General features: G+C 41.0%; 1 protein-coding gene across 1 annotated transcript in view; it reads right to left on the bottom strand.

Moving 5' to 3' along the window:
• insyn1 (inhibitory synaptic factor 1) overlaps positions 1-21,893 on the bottom strand; it is a gene marked incomplete at its 3' end in the record, with an annotated part of 47,471 nt that extends 25,578 nt beyond the window's left edge. The window contains exon 1 of the mRNA XM_083901073.1: positions 21,807-21,893. Coding sequence (XP_083757199.1) covers positions 21,807-21,878 — 72 coding nt within the window. The 5' untranslated portion in view covers positions 21,879-21,893. The remainder of the gene's footprint in view (positions 1-21,806) is intronic.
• Positions 21,894-22,480: the final 587 nt, after the last annotated feature.

The following is a 22,480-nucleotide window of genomic DNA, read 5'->3' as shown; positions in this document are numbered from 1 at the left end:
GTATACAATGGATGTGAGAATACAGCCACTGGCTGTCACAAAGGTTTACAGCGGGTTTTAATGTCAGGAAATGTGGCTCTGTATTGAAGTCTTTCTATTAAGAGCTTGCCGTGGTGCACCTTTCATCAAATAAATTCTGTTTCTAAATTGAACTGCTACTGGATCCCACATTGTTTCTTCCTCTATTGTCCTCAATGTTTAGAGCACACACAGCACCACCCACAAAGTCCAACAATTTCTGCAGCAGTTCAGAGGCATGAAACACTTCTTACAGTTATTTTGACAATGTGGTGTGAGAGGAGGATAAGAAGTGGGTGGATGGGCTGAGTGACGATGTTGTTAGCAGTGCCAGTGTACATTTTTTCCTTCCATCCTTGAAGACTCTGTTTGCCTTTAATGGCTCAAGGCCCCTCAAAGAGATGATACCAGAGGCGACCTGCAGTTGTTTTTCTCATCCTTTCCTTTTTAAAAAAGAAAATCAAGCTGAACTTCTCTTCTCTTCTCTTATTTGTAGACCCAGGATAAAGGACACAAATCTTGAAAGAAGTACATGAGTAGAAAATAAAATCCAATTGACGCATCTTCATGGAGCAGAGGTTTTAGTATCCAGGGGATTTGATCCAGTCATCTAAAATAATATGCTTCTCTGAACAGCTCATTGTAATGCTAAACTGTTGACATTGCGGGCCTTAAACATTATTTCATTATTTTGTTTGTTTGTTTGTTTTGGGATGTAAGGCTTGGTTGCATCAGATCTTGTGTGCAAAGCTGTAGGTACAACGGGGGTTTTGAAACACATCAGATGTGTATCCTCTGGCTCTGCAACAAAGTTAAGAAGTGAAAGAAGTATTTAATGATCTTTCTCGCATGCCTATGGTGGTTCAGGTACATAAAGGAGTTTACATTTATCACAAAGATAGACTGCAACCCTTGCCAGCAAACCATACGGCAGATCAGCTGCTTTTGGGCGACTGTATACGTTTGTATGTGCAAATAAATGTTAAGAGAAGCTTCAGTTTTCAAGAAAGTAAAACCCCTATTATATGATGGTATACTGGTAAAACAATACACTGTATCCAAGAAGACAAACTGTATCAGAAATAATAAAAAAGAGTTATAGGTGGTTTTTGTTGCTTTCTACCGTCTTCTGGAGTTTACGCTCATACATATGTATAGTGCTGAGGCAGACAGGCAAGGAGTGGGTTGAGAACAGCATGAGGCTGTGTTTTGCACTGTGTTTATCTAATTGCCTGACCACCAACAGCTATAGCCAGATTCAGATCCAGCACTAAATGTTTCCTGAGCTGTTACAGCCCCAAAGCCAATCTCCCTGGAGCCCCGCGGAGCCGTTTGCCTCGCCTTCGCGGGGCTCGTCTACCTGCAGTGTGTGGGGGCCACAGTCAACCTTTATCAATCTATCAATCAGGCAGTGACCGTCATCATTAATCTCAGAGTATCAAGCCCTTGCTGCCGTTCCTGCAAAATCTGGCTGCAGAACAGTTTCCCATCTGCCAATGTTACACCCATACAATTAGACCGAGGTAAAGGGTAATAGAGCCTGAAGCACATAATATAAAGCACATGGAGTCGGTGTGATTTGGGTGCATCCAAATCAATTTTTACGGTAAATGTGCCAGATGTATGGTTCACCAGCGCAATATTTGGTTTCTTGTTTAACCATGAGTGTTTTCCGGATGACACATGCAAATGTAGCACCGTCACTCATTACCTTTTAAAAGCCAGATGTGCTCGCATCTTGGTAGATTGCTGTTACAAGGGCAGATTTTCCAGGTTTGAGAAAGAATGCTTCCCTAGAGGAGGCAGTCGCTCTTCGTGCACCATTGACTTCAGACCAGGTTTTTGTTGGTCAAAACACAATTGCTTTTTCACTGCCTCGAGACACCAATGTGCCAACCCACGCCTCGTTTTAAGTGCAGCACACCCATAGGCGATTACATGGGTGCAAGTCTTTTTTAGTCAAACAATGTGGGTGTTGGGAGGAAAATGACAATTGCCTGTTTGTAACTTGCAAAGACCCTTGCGTTGTGCCTGTTGTAATCTGGGGCTCATGGTGTCTCTCTCCTCCAGGTATCGACGTGGGCTGCATCTGGCCAAGCAGAGAAGAGGCACTATAGTTCAGACCTGATATCAACATCTTCAATGTCGTCAAAAGTGGACAGCTCTGAGTAAGTCACTTCATTCTTTCGATCAGTGGTTTCTTCATTTGTTGGAGAGATATCCGTGTTGGATGTGGCCCTGCGATGGACTGGCAAACTATCCAGGGTGTTCCCAGCCCTACGTCAGCTGAGGTAGACACAGCACCCCCCGCGATCCTCTGGTGGAGGATAAAGTGGTGGATAATGGATGGATGGATATCCGTGTTGGACAGTGTTGATATTTTAGCAGTAGCCACCAATGAATAAATGTTTACTATGACACTGTAGCAGGTCAGAGGTCTGCCAAGTTGATGGTAGCTCCCTTTGAAAATTAGAGTAGGTGGATCTTTAATGTGGCTCATCCATCAGGGCCAAATGATTTGGGTGTTATATTGGAATTTTTAAGATGGACATTGTGATATGATTTGCTAAATCATTTTGTCGTGAAGCTTCAAGGTTAAGTAAAATTTCAGTTTACTATTAACTGCCTTATTGTTTTGAAGCTCCCATAGAATGGAAGTACCAATTAATGCGTTTTTTGGTATTTATCTGCGACATTACCTTGTTTATGAAGCTCTGAAGGTTTGAAACAAACAGTTCAGCCACTGCTGAGAACGCTGTGTTTTATTGTAATCTCGGGCTCAGCAAGATCTCTGAAAAAACCCGTTCTGGTTACGTAAACAGCATTTCTCCTGAACAGCAGATCCTTCTGCTCCGGGCACTAGTCCGGGCACATCCAGTTGTGTACATTGAACCGCAGAAGAAGAAGAACGTCCGTTGTGGAGGTGTTTCACGAACGACAGTGTCTTCTGACTCTGGGTCTGACTCCGGGTCAAAGGCGTAAAGGGACTGCGGCGGGGAGTCGTGACGCAGCTATTTTTAAACATTGTTAAAATAATGTTTTGATAATGAGTAGCAGTGCATCCACCATTCCAGAGGGGGAGCTGTGCTAATTACGTCACTTCCAGGTATTGGCCAATCACAAGACAGTCTGTCTTCTGGGGGTGAGATTTCAGTCTGAAACGGCGTGACTGACGAGAACTTCAGTGAGGAGAGATTTCTATCCGCTCATTGACAGCAACTAGGAGGTTTTTGACCATAAAAACAAGTTAATGTATGTAAGTAGACCTCCATAACTCTCATATATGTGTGATAGGACCACTCTATGGGCGCTTTAAAACAAGATGGAATGTTTCCTTTCATACAATAGTTACTTCTGACCAGTTGCCAGCAAGCAATTTGATTAGACAAGCGTTATCAACCAACCCAATTACAAAGTACGTCAAAAATACATTATTTTAGGAATAACACTTTAATTATTTTGAATATTATTTTGAATGGCCGTCAAAAGATGGAGAAGGATACTACTGTGCAAACCAAACGGTGTGCTTATGTGACATCAGTGAGGGAGATCATGGTGTGAGTGGGCACCAGTGAGATGCTTAATATAAACATGATGACTTATAATGCGTCATGAACACAAAAGCAGAGGTGCTGGACACCATGAAGTGATGGAGCAGCGTTCTGTCAGTAGGAATGGGACGATACCACTTTTTAGTTTTTTGTGTCCTATACCGATATCACAAACTCAAGTATCTACTGAGACCGATATTAGTCCGACACAGTCATTTTAGACCGTTAATGAACTATGAAGCTGCTTACAACACGTCACTTCAAAGTAATAATTCTCCAAATGAGTCTGTGCATAGTATTTTACATTTGTATCTGTCCAATATCGGATCTATTGATTTTGACCAGGCCGATACCGATTCACATCCCTAAGCTGTCAAATCACATTTTAAACTTGCTGGATTCATACAAACCACTAAAGCAACTCTCAGCAGACACTTTTTTCTCTGGTTGCACAGTTAATGGAAACCATGTAAATAAATGTACATGAATCAAAAGTGCTCAGGAGATGCTGATTGTATGTGATGCTAGGTACTCGTTAAATTGTGCTAGCTTCTAAATTTATTCTGTAGAAATGTTGTATAAAGGCAATAACATACTCAATGTCATGCTTTTGCACTGAATCTCAGCACGATTGTAATATCTGTGTTTGCAGCGGTGCTGATATTTAGCGCGACAGTGCTTAATTTTAACACCATCAAAACATTATCTACTAAAGATATGAATGATATCCATCATATATTATTAGACTTACTCAATTGGCATAGAACACCCAAAAAATCGATTTGAAAACATTTAATTGTACATCCCTAGTTTACACTGTGGCCACATTTGTCTGAGACCACCTCCAAATTGTCAGGTATCAAAAGCGTCTGTTGTGAATGATGTTAATAACAGGTCTGAGCCAGAGTCGTAGGGCCAATAAATGTTCTGCTGTAGGCGTCACTTAGTGGACGTGAACACCTTTGTGAAACCCCATGTTTTGTGCAAAGGTCACGCAGTCTCCTGTTCGTATCAAGTAGATAGACTTCACCTTTTTTTTCCCCTCTGCCTGTTTCTTTGCTGTTTAATTCAAATCGTCTTGAAACACGTGACTTCCCTGATGCGATCGCTATGTTTTTTCTGGTCTTCAATGGCAACAAAAACTAGAACAAAAAGTCAAAAAGAGGTTTGACTGAGATCCTATTCAAGACTTTGCCTGACATTATAAAATATTCAGCAGGTTCAGCACCAACAAAGAAATAAAGCATTGGGGGAAGTTAAGATGCCTTTTGTGGAAGAATCAAAGTGGGGCATCACAATGGCAACAGATGGCAGTGAATAGAATGCATTGTGGAAAAAGGAGAAAGAGATGGTGCACTTGTCTGAGCGTAGTCTTTTGCAAAGTAGCAAAATTCGTTTTTTTTTAATTATTATTTTCTGTGATGGCTTTTTGATAAATGCCAACACTGTGTTCCTGCTGTGACGTCATGGTTCTAAGTCTTAATCCATAGTGCCTTGGAAACGTTGTCTTTAAAAGAACTTGTATGTTTTACAAACTCACATAGTGGTTAAGTTTTAAAATGGGCAATTTAGATTTGCTTGGATAACACTAAACCCTTTGAATCGATAGACCCAATAGTTATTGATTAGGTTTTCTAGTTGAGCTGCTATTTGTTTACAAGTGTGTATGGCTTACATTAGTTATGAGGACAATGTGAGGTAATAACCCCACACTAACAATGATGTGTTGACACTTATTTAAATACCTCCAACCTGGGTTTATATATGTTTATGTATGTTTATACAGCTGACAATATACTGTGACCTCGTTGTCCCCAAAGAGCCGTTATATTTTTCAGATTCAGGCTGTTTACTGTTTGACTCACTCCCGTTTTTAAATCCTGTGGCAAGTATTGGAGCAAAAAAATGGGTCCAAATTTGTGTTGAGGCATGTTTTTTTTTTAATGTGCTATACATATGCAAAATAACAATCAAAAGACAGCAACTATGTGCTTTTTCCACTGATTGTATGCAACCACCCTCCCCCAAGTGCCCTTTCAAAAATGCTATTGTAGTTTTAAATCAAAATCCAATTTGAATACTAATTTTGTTCCTGTACGTTGTGGAAATGTTGTCTCCACTGTGTGGCACCTTTAGCCCTCTATCACTTAAAAAAAAAAATATTCCTTACAGATATTGCATTACATTACATTTCTGAGCGATGTTGTCCCACATTAATATGCTGTATAATGTGAAAACTCAGAACATTACCTCAAGGAAGCATGAGGCTCTCCAGATGGTGTTTTGTGGCTTTAAAGGCATTTTTTAATGTTTTAATGTTTGCTTTTTTCTTGTTTGTTTTTCTCCCTCTCTTCATAATTTAGACTTAAAGCTATACGGAAAACTTGGAACTCCTTCAAAGAATGTGTGCCACAACAAGTTTAGCTACTCGCAAAGCCATTGCAAATTTCCTGCATTTGTGTTATGGCAAATGACGTTTACTAAACGCAGACCAGTTGTTGTTTTTGGTTTTTACAAATAACTGTAGAGCAAAGGTGATGCAAGATGGATATATCTGAGGTTTCTTAAGAGCAAAGGACTTGTGAAATTCAAGCATCAGTCAAAAAATAAATGCGGAGGATTCACTGAAGGATACACGGAAATCTTTCATATTCCTTTGTGAGCTCTCACAAATATGCTTTGGCTGACAACTGGCCTTCTCAGCTCTCAGTGCAGATGCAGGACTGACAGATGTTAAATAGCTAGATCCATTTTTTATTGTTTTGAATGTGCAATTCTGCCTCATGCACTACAAAGAGAAACCACACTCCCCCTCCCTGCCCTGGGCACAGGACCCCAGCTCTGAAAAAGAACTGCCTGCCGGCCACTTTTTCAGCATGCCTCCATCTTCTCTTTCTTTTCCTCACCCAATTCTTGATCCCTGATTGTGAAATATCCCCCCTCATACACATGCACACTGCCATGGTCATCAGATGCACTCCTGTGCCTTATACCCTTGTACTACTTTTTTTTTGTGCTGACGAAAAATCTCCCTATACCAACAATGGATGACCCGTGTGTCTTCACCCTCACCCGACTGAAAGTCCTGACTGTGCATGGGCAAAACACTCCATCAAGCTGCCCTATTTGCCAACACAAACAGCTGATTCTAGGAGTTGGAATTCCTTCAATGACCTTGACCAGCAATGCAGAGGTCCCCATTTCAGCCTCAGTCTGCTTCATATCTCCCCTTTGCCTCCTTTGTCTACTTTAAACCCTAATAAGGAGAGAGTCTAAACATCAGGTCAATTAGTCACATGGTTTGCCTTTTACAAAGTCACAGATGCACACAGAATTTGTAATCAACCTGAAGCTGCAGACCTGGGCGCTATGATTTATGTGATAGTGGCTGAAAATGTAGCGTGTCCGGGTCAAAGCACACGGTCACAATTTATCAATGGCTGCACACACAGATTTCTTCACACTAAACAGCGTTTCTGTATCGATTTCTACACTGTATTTACAATATATTATAATAAAGAATTGATTAGAATATATGATCGTCAGCAAAGATGAAGATATCCTGTCACACACAAAAAAATCCCTATTAGTATCATGGCATCCATCTCACTTCAACGGAATTATCTGTGCTCAGTCGCGAGGAGTCACACAACTGTGAGTCATAGTTGAGTTGAGGACAGTGGAGAGGCTTTACTTAATCTCAGGGCACCACTGGCTTTGCTGTTTTTATGTCTGTCAAATTCTGTGATCATTGACATTTTGAATGAAATGACGTGCCTCAAAGTCGGTCTCGTATATTCGCAAAAGTGTCAGCGGGTTTGACTCGTGCGACATGCGTGCGTAGTGCTCAAGCAGGTCTCGATTAAACCTGCCGTAATATGCCATTAATTAAGGTTCACTCCAGTTTTAAGAGAGCAAGGGTTGTCCTAGTGTTTGAATGTAGTTGTAAGTTACAGTAAATACTTGATACTTAAACCTATAGAAGCATTTGCTTTAAAAAAAAAAAAAAAAGATTATACATTATATATGTATTTTGTTCACTTGATTCAATTTAGTGATTTAGAAATAATTATACTGCATGGTCCTGAATGAAAGCCTCAAAGAGCAGGGTCAAGGTTACCGCTATAATCACTGATCTGTCACTGAAATAGCATTCTGTGTATAGGTCTTTACTGTTGAATGAATGAAAATGGTAATTCAATTGACCTTTTAACTGTTTTCACCGTTGATGTTCAATACTTGCCCTTTTAATAACCCTTTAACGCTAACACAAACCATACGTCCTTGTACACAGTTATCATGTTATTTAGGATGCCCACAAATAAAAAAAGTAATGCACAAACGGTCTTTGGATAATGTTTTTTTTTTTTTGTAAAAGTAAATTAAAAAACACCACTGGTCAATACGATCATACATTAGTCCCGAAAGTGACAACCTCTTAGTAGAGGACGACAGCCAGTATGGGGTTTTCTGTATCCAATGCCGAAAAAAATGGTATCATACAGTACATCACCATTGGCTACTTGAATTTCTAAAGTTAAGCATTGCAGGGTTCCACACCTTGGTTGACATTAAATGACACCAATTCAAGGATACACTTCAAAATGTACATTTTATATTTGAGACTTTATATTAAGGAACACATTCACCATTAACTAGGTGCTTACTAACATATATAAGTAACATACTAGCCCTTTATTGAGCACATATTAACACCTTATTCTACATAACCTTATTCTATTATGACATGAATTAAGATTTTTCCTACATTTATTATTTAATAATAAATGGCTAGTATGCTACTTATACGCATGTTAGTTACCACCTATGTGTTTCAACACCACCTATTGTTTCATGCGCCCCTTATGCACCCAAATCGATAAGTGGTGGCCACGAGTTGCTCTCCCATCTCTCTACCATTTTTTCCCTCCGATCACTGATATGCCAGTATTTCCATCCGATGTGATTTATTTATGATGTGTCTGCACTCTGTGTCTGCAATGCAGTACACTTATGAATGTTTAATATAAATAATGTATATGCCAAATATTAAACTAAAATTAAACAGGTCATCAAAAAAGGAAATGTTGTCAAATATGAACAAATCTAGTTTTTGTGAACTCAGCAACATTTATCAAGGTTTTGAGGAAGAAACACTGGAACATAGACGATAATAATAATAGGTGACCAGAGTGATGGATTATAATTATTTGATAGAAAATGGTAAAAATCAGCACAATTAGTCAAACTCTTGCTGTTGAATTCAGATATAAGTAAATGTCCTTTTGTTATCAAACTTAATATCAAAATTAGGATTTTCAGACATGCAGTCATGTGCCAGCAGACACAGTTCCTCTCACTTGTAATCACTAATATCTGCATTCACTGGTGCGCAAACATGTTGTTAACGACAGCTAGTAAGTCTGTCCATGTTGCATTACAAATAGTAGCCCGCAAGAAAAAGAGCTAATATTATTCACTGAAATGAAACAGATACAACACCCTCCCTCCCCATGATGGCAGAGGATATTAAAACGGAAAATATCAAATGTAGTATGCACCGTTTGTAAGGAGATGCAGAGGACAAGGAGGTTATTAACCTTGGGAATTTATTAAAACATGCTCATAAGTAAATCCATCGATGAATGATAATTTTTTTTTCCAATCTTCCTTTTGCATAATCATAATTAGGATTTTTCTCTCCCATCAGCACCTAAGGCATTCGGTCTTCTGCAGCCCACATCAACCTGCAGTCTCATCCCCAGTTAATATCCTCGAAAATAACAGAAAAAGCAAAACGTCTAATTATATTTTTTTTTTTTACCCGCTTACACTTTCTGTATCTTCTACTTTGCATAAAAGTCCAAATCTCAGTATTCATCTTCTTAACTGCACAGGTGACTGAGCCAATGACAAAAAAAATATTAATCACCTACGCAGTTTGTTGACATATTCTGTCCTCGTCTGCTCTTAGCTGTGTGTGTGCGTGTGTGTGTGTGTGTGAATAATTAGCCCTTCCTCTGCTGTGCCTCTTTCATCTCGTTGTGCCCTGCATTAGATGGTGTGTTGTCATGCGATTGACAGTGACAGTGGTGGCAGCCGTCTATGCCACTGGCAGGGTGTGAGCTGCCTGTGCAAGGTGATTATGGAAAGAGAGGGATGGAGGGAGGGAGGGTTCACATGGGTGCTTGAAATCCTTGAAAATGCTTGAATTTTAATGTTGTGTTGTCATGGATTTTGGATGAAATGCATGAAACTGGTATTGATTTCACAACAACCAGCTATCTGACTGGATAGATAATCACATACCCATTCTGAAATGAGGTCGATAAATGTTTGGGAGAAACTGTGTCTTGCTCCCTCAAACCAAAATTTGGAGGAAAAAAAACATGTTTAACAGATTAGGTTTAGGGGAAATTGAGTTGTGTTATAGAGCAGTTGATCGAAAAGTGATTAGCATTAGCTTAGCTAGCTGTTTTGTGACTGTCAGCCGCAACAGCTAGCTACGCAAATGCTAATCGAAAATCAAAACATTTGAGTTTTGAGGTCGCACAGTGTTTGTATTATGTTAGCCCTATGCTAATGCTAATTGTAGCCTCGCTAGCTTACCTTTGGAAACAGGTTCGCCGCAATGTCTCACCTCCAGACAGCGCAGCTGCTGCTGATGAGCCGCTGCCTGCCTGGTGTAGCGTGATAAATCAGTGAAAATTAAAATTCCTCAAAAGAAATATGAAAATAAAGGATGCACACCATCGGGCCATGCTCAACCCATATCCAAAGTCTTAGGGCGATCTGACTAACAGTCAGTGAGATATGCCCGTCACAGACACACAGACAACTTGCTTTATAGATAGATATGTGTATCTGTGGCTGCACTGGCAGGTGAGCTTTTCTCCTCGATGGGTTAGTACAGTTCCACCAGCAGCATCTGGGGGTCCAATATCATTTTAACTGACTATATTGATCATGTTTGTGAGCTTCCTTTTTGCTTCTATCCCCTAGATTTCCATACCAGCATGTGATGAGATTAGGCTTTCCACCTACTTTTGCTTGTAGTGTGATATCGTCCCTGTCATTATGGTGAAGGAAAATGACCCCTTTTAGTATGTATTCATATAAAACATACATTTTAGAACTGATTGAACTGGACCTTGAAGGTGCTTGATTTACATCTGAGACATTTTTTGCAGTTTGCAGAAACTGGTGACAGGTGTACAAATATATCTATCTATTATAACAAAGGCCTCTTATTATTAGCTGAGAAGAAAGGAGGATTTAAAAAAAAAATGAATTGAATGGAAATCCAACTCATTACCACATCCAACTCATTCACCCGCAGCCTTAAAACCTGCTTCATTGGCACTTGCTGGCTCAAAACTTGTCAATGCTGCGTATACAACTCTTTCTTGTATGTCGATCCTTAACGAGATTTAACACGAGCAGTCAAATTGACAAGAATGAACTTATCCACACAGCCAAAGTAATTGAGATGAATATTAAGCAGATTTTATAGCAAAGATAAACAAAGGAATAAAGGAACTTACGAGCAGTGGTTACGGTCTCTTATTCTCTGTTTAGGCACCAAGTGAACTGGTGTCAAGCTGTAATGCAGCTCTTTTTTTTTTTATTTTGCTGATGTATCATGTAATTTAAAAAAATGTTGTGATTTATCTGTGCAATCAGAAGCTGTGTTACAAGCTGAGTTCCTTAAACTGTACATTGCATCAGGTAAGTTGAGTTTTTGTAATCCCTCTTGGCCTCGGCCTCTATATGAAGTCGAATGATCACGTGTGAAATAAGAGGAACATAAAAATATAATGAATACAAATTCAGGAAGACAGATCCAGCTCAGGTCGACAGCGCAGATTAGTTATGACACTGCTCAGACACTTGGGTCAGAGATTCAGACAGACAGGCTCCTCACAAAGTGAAGTAATTAATGACATTTAAATGTTAAATGGATCCCTGTCTCGTTGGCAATAATTAGGTGGATTAGAAACAAATCCCAGAAAGAGAATCTAATGTTTTGCCATTTCCAGAGTTCCGATGCTTACATGACAAGGTGAATTACCTCTGTATTAGCCCATTATTCCCTCTGGGATTGTGTGATCTTATGTTCAGAGAAATTAATGAAAATCACATCAGGCCCTTTATTATTTAGTAGAACTGGCAGATGTTTCTGCATTTTACAAAAATAATTCAAATTAATTTGAGCCTAAGCCACAAAAATGTAGACCAATTTACCAATTTGGAAAACATTTAAAGCTGTAGCGTGTAACCTTTAAATATCAACACATTATCTGCTACATTCAAACATTGCCAAATGAGATCAGGATGGCAGTCACTTGTTTTTGAGTCTGTGGAGACTTTCCTGCAATGAACATAGACGGACATTTTTTTTCCATGGCTGTTGGAGGAGAGGTGCAAGCATAACAGTGCCAATGGTAGAAGTCCAAAGGGGGCGATAAACGCAAAGCTTCTGGGCTATGTTACCCACATTTGGAATGCGCCATCTCTATCTCATACATTTTACAAGCCAAAACCAAAAAACCATAATATTTGACTTATGGGGTGTCTCTAAGAGAAAGAAAATAATAAATCTATATAAAAAGAAAATCCCCCCAAAATCCATGACCTGACCGACCAGGTAGCAACATCTCGGCAATAATTTTACTTTCGGCCAATCCACCATCTTAACAGAATATTTTACAGACTGACTTCACCATAGTTCTGGTCTTCGTGGAAAGTAAATCAAAGCCAAAACACATTTATCCTAAATCTGCAAGCATGCAGCTGAGATCATTAGATTGCAGTTTTGCTGTCTGGATTCATGAAGCAAGTCTTAATGAAGTCAGTAGCTAAACTTTATAGACCCCCCCCACCCAAAAAAAAAGTCCTTCATTGTGACATGTCCTTATTTTGTCATGTGTCTCTGTGTGTTGTTTTTCTCCTACACACAAAAAAATGACTGGGAAAATGTACTAAGTGACAAAAGACAGGAATCTAACGTATAACTCTAACAACTTCCTTATAGAATTATCATAACTGATAAGAACTCAACACAAAAGTACTTTGTAAAAGTGGGCATTGTTCTTCACATTAGGTTTTCCAAAACAGATAAAGGAAATGGAAATGTTTGACTGAGGCTTCCTAATGAGCCATGTAGTCTTTTAATGTGTCAAACTACAACCACCAATACATTTTTGCTGCCAAACTGCCTTTAAGCATAATATTCCTCTTGTATTCTATAGTATATCTTTGAGCTGTGGTTTATTCCATGGCCTTTTACCGACATGCTTTGTGCTTCCTGTTTGTTGTTTTTTATTGTAATTAGTGTTGAGCACTAGGTTAACGCATGGCACATTTCCATGACAACTGACCGGAAAAAGACGGGTTTGACGTCATGTTTACGTGCTACAGCACCGGAGTCCAGGCACCTTTTACCAGTTAGCTCTGTTAGCTGCGTTAGCTCCTTTTAGCGCCGTTAGCACGCTACAAATAACCAGCGTACCTGTGTACTGCATATGCCTGCCTCTGTTTTGAAAGTTTAGCATTACTTTAGAGACTCATTTTAACAATCAGGAGTCACGTAAACATGACGTCACGCACGTCTTTTTTTCCGGCCAGTTGTCATGGAAACGTGTCATGTTAATTTGCGTTAACTTTGACGCCATTAACGTCGTTGGACGCCATTAACGTGCCCAGCATTAATTGTAATATATACCCTAAGTTGCAGATGCAGATGCATTGTTAGGTGTCATTACAGTTCAGCCATTTTTACTGGCTGAGAAGACAGAACAATAATAAAAACTAGGTTATTTTGTGATGCATCACACATTCTGGCTAAAAATAAGGAACAGCCAAAAAAACCAAAAAAAAAACCTCCTGATGATCATCACTATAGCACATTTCCAAAGAATCCATATCTGGATTGGGCTGCTCCACTGGTGAGTGGGTTGGCCCGAGCGTCTCTGACAGCTTTAGCAGGCTACAAAAATATAACACACCCCACAAAATCAGACGATATTAATAGGTATTTCTTGTACGTCTTATTTGCATCAGTAAAACGTAGTAGCCGCACACGCTGGACGAGACAGTCTGATGGTCTAAAAGGGAGCAAGCTGCCCCTCTGCGTACAGTATGCTTTGACACAATGAGATGATGTAGCTATTCTTGGAGGCTGCTTGTGCACTACGATGGATGCCATTTTTCACACCATTAACTACATCCTACTGGTTTTATTCACAGCACAGCGACGGGGCCAAAACAATCCTAAACACGCCCACGAACCAGCACAATTGCAACAATTGATCTGAGCTATTCCACCGCAAGTCTGTCGCAATTCTGTGCACCAGAAGAAACCATTATCTCTATTTGCCTTTCTTCTCCCTGTTCTTTCTTTCTCTCTCTCTCTCTCCATGTCTCTTATTCACATTCTCTGTCTTTGCATTGTCTGTAAGACCCCCTTTTCATCCTCCTCAGCTCTTCCATTGCTGACGGATATGCGAAAGGGCTCTTGGTTAAAAAAAAAAAAGTACAAATGTGCACTGTGTAGAATAAATATATAAATCACAGCTTTCGCTGTATAGGTCAACCACAGTAGGCGTATATACGTTGATAAAAATCAATGAGCACGACCAGTGCAATTTTTGGACTGTTTACCTCAGCAGAGGTCTGACCAAAAGCCCTCATTATAGTCTATGCTGAGTGCAGCGTTCACAGGGGGGAGGCACGGCTCAAAGGTCCAGCTAATCCACTGGGTCGTCCAGCTATGATGGGCTAGTCAATATGCTGGATCTTAAAGGAGCTGGAGCTCCACACAGCCATGTTAGGTAAAAGAGGCTCAGGGGAATGCTTTGCATGGTGCAGTTTTATTGTCTCAACAGCTCTCAAGGTTAGACGTCACTAAAGTATTAACCCGTTGTGTGTACCGCTTCTCTCCTTTCTTTGATTCTGCTCTCCTTTCAGTCGGCGCTGCTTTCTTTGGAATTCCACAATGGTTTTGTAAAAGCAACAGCTTAATCACCAAGACTTTTTTAATATCCTTTCAAATGAAGTGGTTCTACGTGATATCTGTATCAGATTATGTGCAGCTATAACGTGAGCATTTTCTCCCAACAGCTTAAAGCTGACATTCTGCTTGGAGCAGTGTTTCATCAAATAATTCAGCCTCTGTTTCATTCCAAGAACAGACATATTCACGTGGAGCTCAGCTCAGATAGCAACACAGGTATATGGAGATGGCAGGGAGTTTTGTATTCAGTGAAGAATAGATAAGGCTTGAGGGGCCGTGTTCTTGTTGTTTTCCTGCGCAAAGAGAGTGCTGCTACAGGCACGTCACCAAGTTTAATTTAGGAATTTAATTTCCACACACAAAAAGAGGTCAGGCAGGGAGGAACAAATTGACAGACATAGTAGGTGGGGACGTCATTTCTTCCAAATGTCTTTTAATGAGAAGAAACCCTTTGGCCCAGGTTGAAGGGTACCTTCTTCTACGCGTGATTAAACTTTCAGAATTGCCCACCGAGGGCTTTTGCCCTGCAAGGACAGCTGGTCTGCATGTTCACAGGTCAGAAAGTGGGCAAATTCCCTGCCTTAATCAGATGTAAACAGATTCTCCAGTTGAGCTCACTGGGCTGTGGTCAACTGAGCAGTAAACACCAAACACTGGGAGCCAAAGTGGTTGTTTTGTGGGGGAATGATCCACCGCGACACAGCTTTGCGACTGATTGTAATTTCCGAATGTGGGCACTTATTGGGTCAAACTGAAAGTGTCACGTTCCCCTTCCAAATGATACATAATACTGAGCCATGTCAAGTCACCAATTCTTGTTTTGATGGCAAAATAACTTTAGCGTGCTGGCACATGCACACTAGATACACATTTTAATCGAGTTTTCCCCATATTTGTTTTAGTTTTTTTTCAATATTTTAATGGTTTGAAGAGTAAATCAACTGCATAATTTAGATTATGTGCCTCTGCAGTGACCCACCAGTCAGTAGCTGTCCTAATATTGTTTTGAAGCCCCAATCTGTCCATAGTTAAAGTGTGAACTCATGAAAAGAGTTTGTGCTTGTGTCAATGTCACTGATATACTGTATGTCTGCGTCCTGAATGAAAGTGTCCTCCCGCCAACCTTCTCATGGTTAAATGTTGATATTTGCTTCCTTGGCAGTTTACTCACACAGCAGCATCAGCATCAGCAGAGGGAAATGCGGTGTGAGGAGAGGATAAGGCCCCTGTGGAAGGAAAATAGACTTTTGATTTTTGGTTTTTGGTCTCCCGTGTGCGGCCTCTGGGTTTGGAACCGATTTGGTTCAGCACTGAGCTGTGTAGCCACAGTGGAGAGGAGACTGTGGCTCTTTTCTTGATGCGGTTTGTGCTGTAACATGGGACATGGGACCCTGCTGGCTGGCTTGCTGACTGGTTGTCAAACTGGCCCAGAGCAGACTATCATTTTGGATAACTGGCTGCAGCGTTAAAGACAGACTTCAGACTATAAAAGAACAGCAAATGAATTGACTTTGCTGAAGATTATTAACTCTTCTTTTGGCAGGCTTCCTTCGTTGTGATTAATACAGCTGAGGTTAACGCGATGAAACAAGTTAACGCAGTTAACACAAGTCTGTTTACTTACGGTGTCCGAGAGGAGAGAGTGCGATAGTAGCTGAAGATGGAGAGAGGTGAGGGATTGTTGGGCAGAAGGTTTCATTTTAAGAAGCTGAGCGAGGGAACCATCGATAAAACAACCTGGGTGTTACAATTTATTGACATTTTATTGACAATGACTGGAAGTTGCGATCCTTTGCAACAGATGCGTGACTAATTGCTGAGACAGATGAATTCCTCGACATCGTCAAGGAGTGGAAAGTAAATGGCAAACTAACCGCTCTAGGCACCGATAGTGCCCATAATATGCCGGCAGCAGGCGACTTCCTTTCGGACACCTACCCTGCGTCGCTGACTGTTGACTGTGCTTTTGTTCGCTCTCTCTTTCGGAGTTTATAGGCTTGAGTCTTTTTGAAATCCCATAGCTCTATGGCTCCGTCCCAATGCCTTCCCCTTTAAAATTTCCCCTTGGTTTTGAGTGCCCTCAACCGTAAATTCCCGTCATTGAGGGAAGTGGTATTGGGACACCACTACATGCAAATTAACGTAGTGAACGTAACAGAAGTGCTAACCTACGTCACATGTTGACAATTCTACCGGTGGAGCGTTCTATTTCATTAAGGAACAATGCCGGCGGTTCCAGCTGTTGTGTTGCCTATTGTGTTGGCTGTGTTTGTTTTTCTCCGTCAATGCCGGTTTTTCTTCGTCCTCGTAAATACTATATCACGAATGTGATTGAAATCTGACAAGTCCAGGGTATTCGTGTTCAAGTGAATGCCGGTACACACATCCAAAACACTGACAAAACTACCCAGATGTAGCAGAGCAAGCTAGCGGCTATTTGCATGACGGGCATACTCTCTCGAAGCACTCGGCAAATAGCTGTTAGCTAGCTAGTTAGCTAGCTGCTTTTATAAATTGTCAGTTCTTTTCTGACATTAGTGTTCAAAGCTCAACGGTCCTGTGGATGTATATCAAACCAATTCAACATTGTAACGTGCTTATTTGCGAAAATATATTATAACGAAAATGTTCCTCGGCAGATGTGGCCGCCATCTTTGTTGAAATTCGCTGAATTCGCAAAGCATCATGGGTAATTTCATCTTCTACTTCTTTTTAAGCCCACATCGGAGCTCACTACATCTTGAGGGTTGATTATAAGGGGAAAATCGCATTTCCCCTTGCTCCCCCCTACACGAGAACAAGCAAAATGTAGGGTTAGGGCAAAAATGTAGGGTTAGGGGAGGTATTGGGACAGGGCCTATTTGTCGTTCTGTTACAAAAAAAAAAGCTACAATTAAACAATGGTGTCTGAAATGCACACTGCCTGATTATTCACTGATGTAGTCATTAGAAGAAAAGCAAACATTTAATAGTGATTTCTCTAGATTAACGAATGTGAGATTAATTTGTTATTTATTTATTTATTTATTTGTATCTATCGACAGCCCTAATTTTAACACAAACACCTTCATTTGGTTCAGGTGAATTGGTTCACGCTGGCTGGTATTTGTAAATGCATAGAACCGAAATCGTAGAACCTTCCAATTTTACCACATGTACCAGACTATTTCCCCAAAACAAGCCAAGATCTGAAAGTGAGGGATGATTCCTGCTGCACTTGCTCACAGGTAAAAACGTGATGACTGTGATTTTTGTTCCATCAAAAGTGACACACTTTTAAAAAAAAAAAACACATGTAACTGCACGGTGGCTATTGTCATTAACAAAGCTATTACTCAGTACTTGGTCCCCAAAATGCTGACATGTGGAGGATGGATTTTTCACCTGACACTAGTGTTTTTTTTTTTCTCCTGCTGCCTCTCTCCTCTTGTCCTGAGGCTGCAGGTAACTGAGAAGAAACAGTCTCCAGCATAAGCACGAGGATGTGCAGAAAACTACACCAAGGCTTCACTGACGGAGGCAGATGTCCTGAACATGCTGTTCTCTGCTGCTGCTAATTGCTGTTTGTCCAGCTTATATTCGCTCCTCTCATTTGGAGCTTTAAGTCTACAAGTCCTGATTGCCTTTCCGTGTTCATTTGCCTTGAGATGAGTGCAGACATACAACATTGTCTATTATGATTATTGTTATTATCGCCCATTATTTGGTTCCATAAGGCAGTGCGACTCGCAGCCGAACCCTCCTCACCAGTCGTTCTTACTGCTTCCCTTTTTTATGTTATTTTTCTTTAGCACTTTGTTAAATTATTTGAATTTACCAAGCAGTTTCTCTTATGAACACCATTACAGCGCTCCACCATTTTAGTTGCCTGGGTTGCCCTTGTTGCAGTGTTATAAAATTCCCAAAGAAGGAACTACTTAGCAGCTAAAATGTCTTAGTGCATTCCAACTTGCTTCAGTGTCATTTATTTCCCCTTGTTTATCCTCCGACTTTCCGAAGTCCAAGGTTAACATGATACCTAAATGAATTACTTCCTCTAGAGTTGCCAGTGCTGCCACTATTATTATTACAAATAGAGTAGTTTGTCAAAATATTACGTCCCACTGTCCTTCTTTTAGATCACACATATTTTACTTGCCATACATTTTGTAATGGGATTCAACAGTAAGGAAGGCTGATGAAGAATGCATGACTGTGTCTGGTGCTTATCTCTCGTCTCCATAGCACATAGCAGCGATGGACTATCATCCTCTGGATGGAACGCTTGTCCATTGTAGAATACCTCCCCTTACACCTCGCCTCATGAGTGGTAAGCAGAGACAACTACTCAAACCATGATGCCATCTGGGTAGTGAATTTTCAAGGGATTGTTCTTTGAAAACTGACATGAAAACATCATGAGTCATGTTCACCGTCTCGGCGTAATTGTTTGACGATCTCTCGTTTTTTTTAAGCACGTATCGTTTAAGGTCTATTTATCTGCCCGCTTGGATGTATGTGACCTCATTTCATGTCACTTTTGAGCTGTTAACAAAAGCAACTTGTTTTTTATCGACTTATTCTCAACCTAGTAGGAAAGAAAAGGTTGAAAATGTAAGAACCAACATACATTTAATCAGGGATCAGTGGCGGATGCACAAAAACTACCATTATGCAACATAGGCGTCAAATATGAGTATGAATTCTGACAATTCAAATCAATTCATGCTCGTTTCTCTGGTTCCCTTAAAGTAAGTTAATTGCATTGTGACCATTCAGTGAAATGTCAATAGAAATACTGCTTAGGATTTTCTAACACTCAGGAAAACATTTTTTATTTATGTGGTTAAAGTTTAGCATTACCACAGGGTTAGATTAAACTGCGTTTGGTGTCGCTTGCAATGATTTAAGCTCTCTGGTGAAAATGATGAACCTATTGTCGCCATTATTTAAGATGCGAGTTAAGGCGGTCCTTCAGGGAAGAGATATTTACCAATGAGGATGATGGATTCTGGCAGGCAAGAAAGTAAGAGTCATGGGTGACCCTTTTCTCTCTCTCTCTTTAAAGGTCTTTTAAATTGAGTTGAAGGTCTTTCTCTAAGGACATGTTCCTGTGTCTTGTTTTTGTTGGTGCTATTGCATTGGCTGTATTCATTTCATTTTCATCAGCTTAATGGTGCTTGCTGAGAGTTATTCAATTTGGACCCTGTGCAAACTTACTTCAAAAACAAAACAGCAATTGTAAAAAGCATTCCTCACACTCTAATGTCCGAAGAAATCTACAGAACGCGGATTTTGAAGGATCTGCTGCACTAGAACGCAGCGATGATTTGACTGCGAAAACCTCTTGAAACCAACCAGAGGTGCAGAATTACGACAAAATGAGCACTGCGGTACATAATGTGTGCAGGTTTGATTTGATGGATATTCATAACATCGGATGTAGAAAACAAAAATCGGTTTCCAGTTGTGACTGATCACGTTCGCAAAACGTGGGGTTTGAATTCTCTTGCTGGGTTTACTTTGTGACTCGACTGGCTCTGTGCACTGTGAAGTGAACAAGGACACTGTAAGGTATGTGATCTTGAGCTATGAAAGCAGCGCTGTGAAGTACTAACACACCAGTGACTTCTTAATTTCTGGCCAGCTCCGTGCTCTGTGGTGTCAGCTTTAACTCCTTAGAGCACTGCAGTGTCTCCACTTTCCCAAAAGCCCTTGTGGGAGATAATCAGTCATTACTGCTCCTCCACCGGGTTATTTATTTCACCACATTCATGTGGCAATTCATCATTTATTTATGTGACAGTTGTTATCTATTACGTTGTTCCTTTCGTGTGGCTAAGAATGAAAGATTTAATGGGACATTAAGCTTCTGATGCCACTATTCTGATTGTGTTTCTTCATCTTCCATTGATGCATTCTGCAAACTCACCGGTCAGTTAATTGTAGGATTATTGATACTCATATTGTGTCCACCACTGCAAGTAATGTGACGCATTAGCCCTAGCGATGTGTGGGATTCTGCTCTCCCAGTAAGAAAAATGACATTTGAGCCACTGTGCAGAGCCCCCTCTAATGGGGTCTGGGATAAGAATGGTAAAATGTGTTGGAGCTGGCAGAGGCACAGGCTGTGTTTTTGTTTATAAATAGCTCCAGCCAGCTTTATTCCACTTGCAGTTGTCCCATAATCATCAATCACCCCCATGCACAGGCCCCGGCTTCTCCTGCTCACCAGAGAGAAGGTGCGCTGTTAGTTGTGGCCTTGCACCTACAACTGTGCAAGTACATAAAGTAAAGCGTGGTGAGTTGGACAGAGCTGGGACTCGGCGGGGAGAGAAGGGAGGGCAAAGGTTCTTGTGGGGTTCCCGGTGATGGAGTGAGTTATGGCGGCTCCCCCCCACACACACACACACACACACACATCACCTCCAAAGTCATTACGTACAACAACATCCCCTATTTCACCTCTGGCGACGCACACACATGTGCATGTTTCCTCTGCATCTGATCTGAGACAGTTGGGAAGCTAATCCTGTGATGTTCTACACACACACACCTGTTTGCTCAGCATCCATCTCGTTGTTTCTTTGGAGAAGCTTTGCCGAAAGAACTCACTATTGTAAAGATAATTTTTTTTTTTTAAATGACGATGGCCATTTTGTAATCTTGCAGACACGAACAAAAGTACTCCGAAATATCCACGAGTCTCGTATAGCTTTAGATGCAAGTGGGAGCAAACGCACACACATATGCAATATGTCTTTCCTGACCCTCGCACAAACACAATCATTTTTTCAGTGTTACCATGGCAGTCGGAAAAACACACATACGATCCTTAACAAAATAGTTATATAACTACCGCAGCGCTCAAATCTTGTATCTTATCTAAGCACTGCCTGTTTCCTTTCAGCCCGGCTCTGCTGCTTTTTAGCTGCTCGTCACATCGACGGTGCCTCCCTCAAGACAGCCACTGAACACATGAAGACACATTTGTCATTACTGATCAGCCATTTTTTTTTTTTATAAAGTCAACAATATCCTTCCGTTTACAAAAAGAAAAGACAATTGATATCTCATCACTTTCAAATCTTAATCAAAATCTCCATGCTGTGAAAAGAATTTCACACCTAGTTAAATGCCCCCTACTTGAGAAGCACACCCACCCGGCGCCCTCGTTCTCTCCCTCCCTCAATTTACCCCTCCCTCCTTCTACTCCTCACTAAAAAAACAATTTTGAAACTCACCTCCCGAAGTTCCTTGGCCACATCCTTGAGCTCTTTGAGAATGCCTTCCAGTTGGTCGATTACCATCTTCATGTGGCTGCGGATGCGTTCTCTCGGGCTGGGGGTCTCAGAGGTGTCCCGGGCCGGAGCTCTGCTGAGGGACATCCTTTACAGGGTGACGTGGGGCCAGTGGCCAACAGGCTGAGGGCGTGGGGGAGCCGAGTCGGGGTCCATGTCTTTGGCTACAAGGAGCCTCAGTGCTACTGATCCGAACAGGGGCCCCGGACGCGCAGGGATACCTCAACATCTTAAAAGCACCTGGGCAGCCGAAACGCCTTGCCTGGCCCACTCACTCGGCACCGGGTCACGCTCCGACACTCATGCCTAGACGCTTCCAAAAATGAACAGAAAATGAGCATCGGAAAAGTTAAATGTTGTAAATCCATGGAAAAAAAAGGGAAGAGGGGGAAAAAATTGCACTGGCTCAGGCTGCTATGAAACTCTTACATAATCATGTTGAGCCAACTCATCTCATGTGTCATTGTGTATGTTTGAAATTGTTCTCGAGGAGGAGCTATTTAAAACACCTGTCTACACAGAGGAGAGACTTCTTTCCTCTTCAGTGTGTCCTGTGTGATCTCTTTTACTTGTGAAACACAGCGACATAATGGCAGACAAAGGAGCTATATGGCATA

This window comes from Microchirus variegatus, assembly GCF_963457635.1.
Source record: "Microchirus variegatus genome assembly, chromosome: 14".
Lineage (NCBI taxonomy): Eukaryota > Metazoa > Chordata > Actinopteri > Pleuronectiformes > Soleidae > Microchirus > Microchirus variegatus.
Note: the sequence above shows the minus strand (reverse complement) of the source record. Positions and strands in the feature narration are given on the sequence as shown.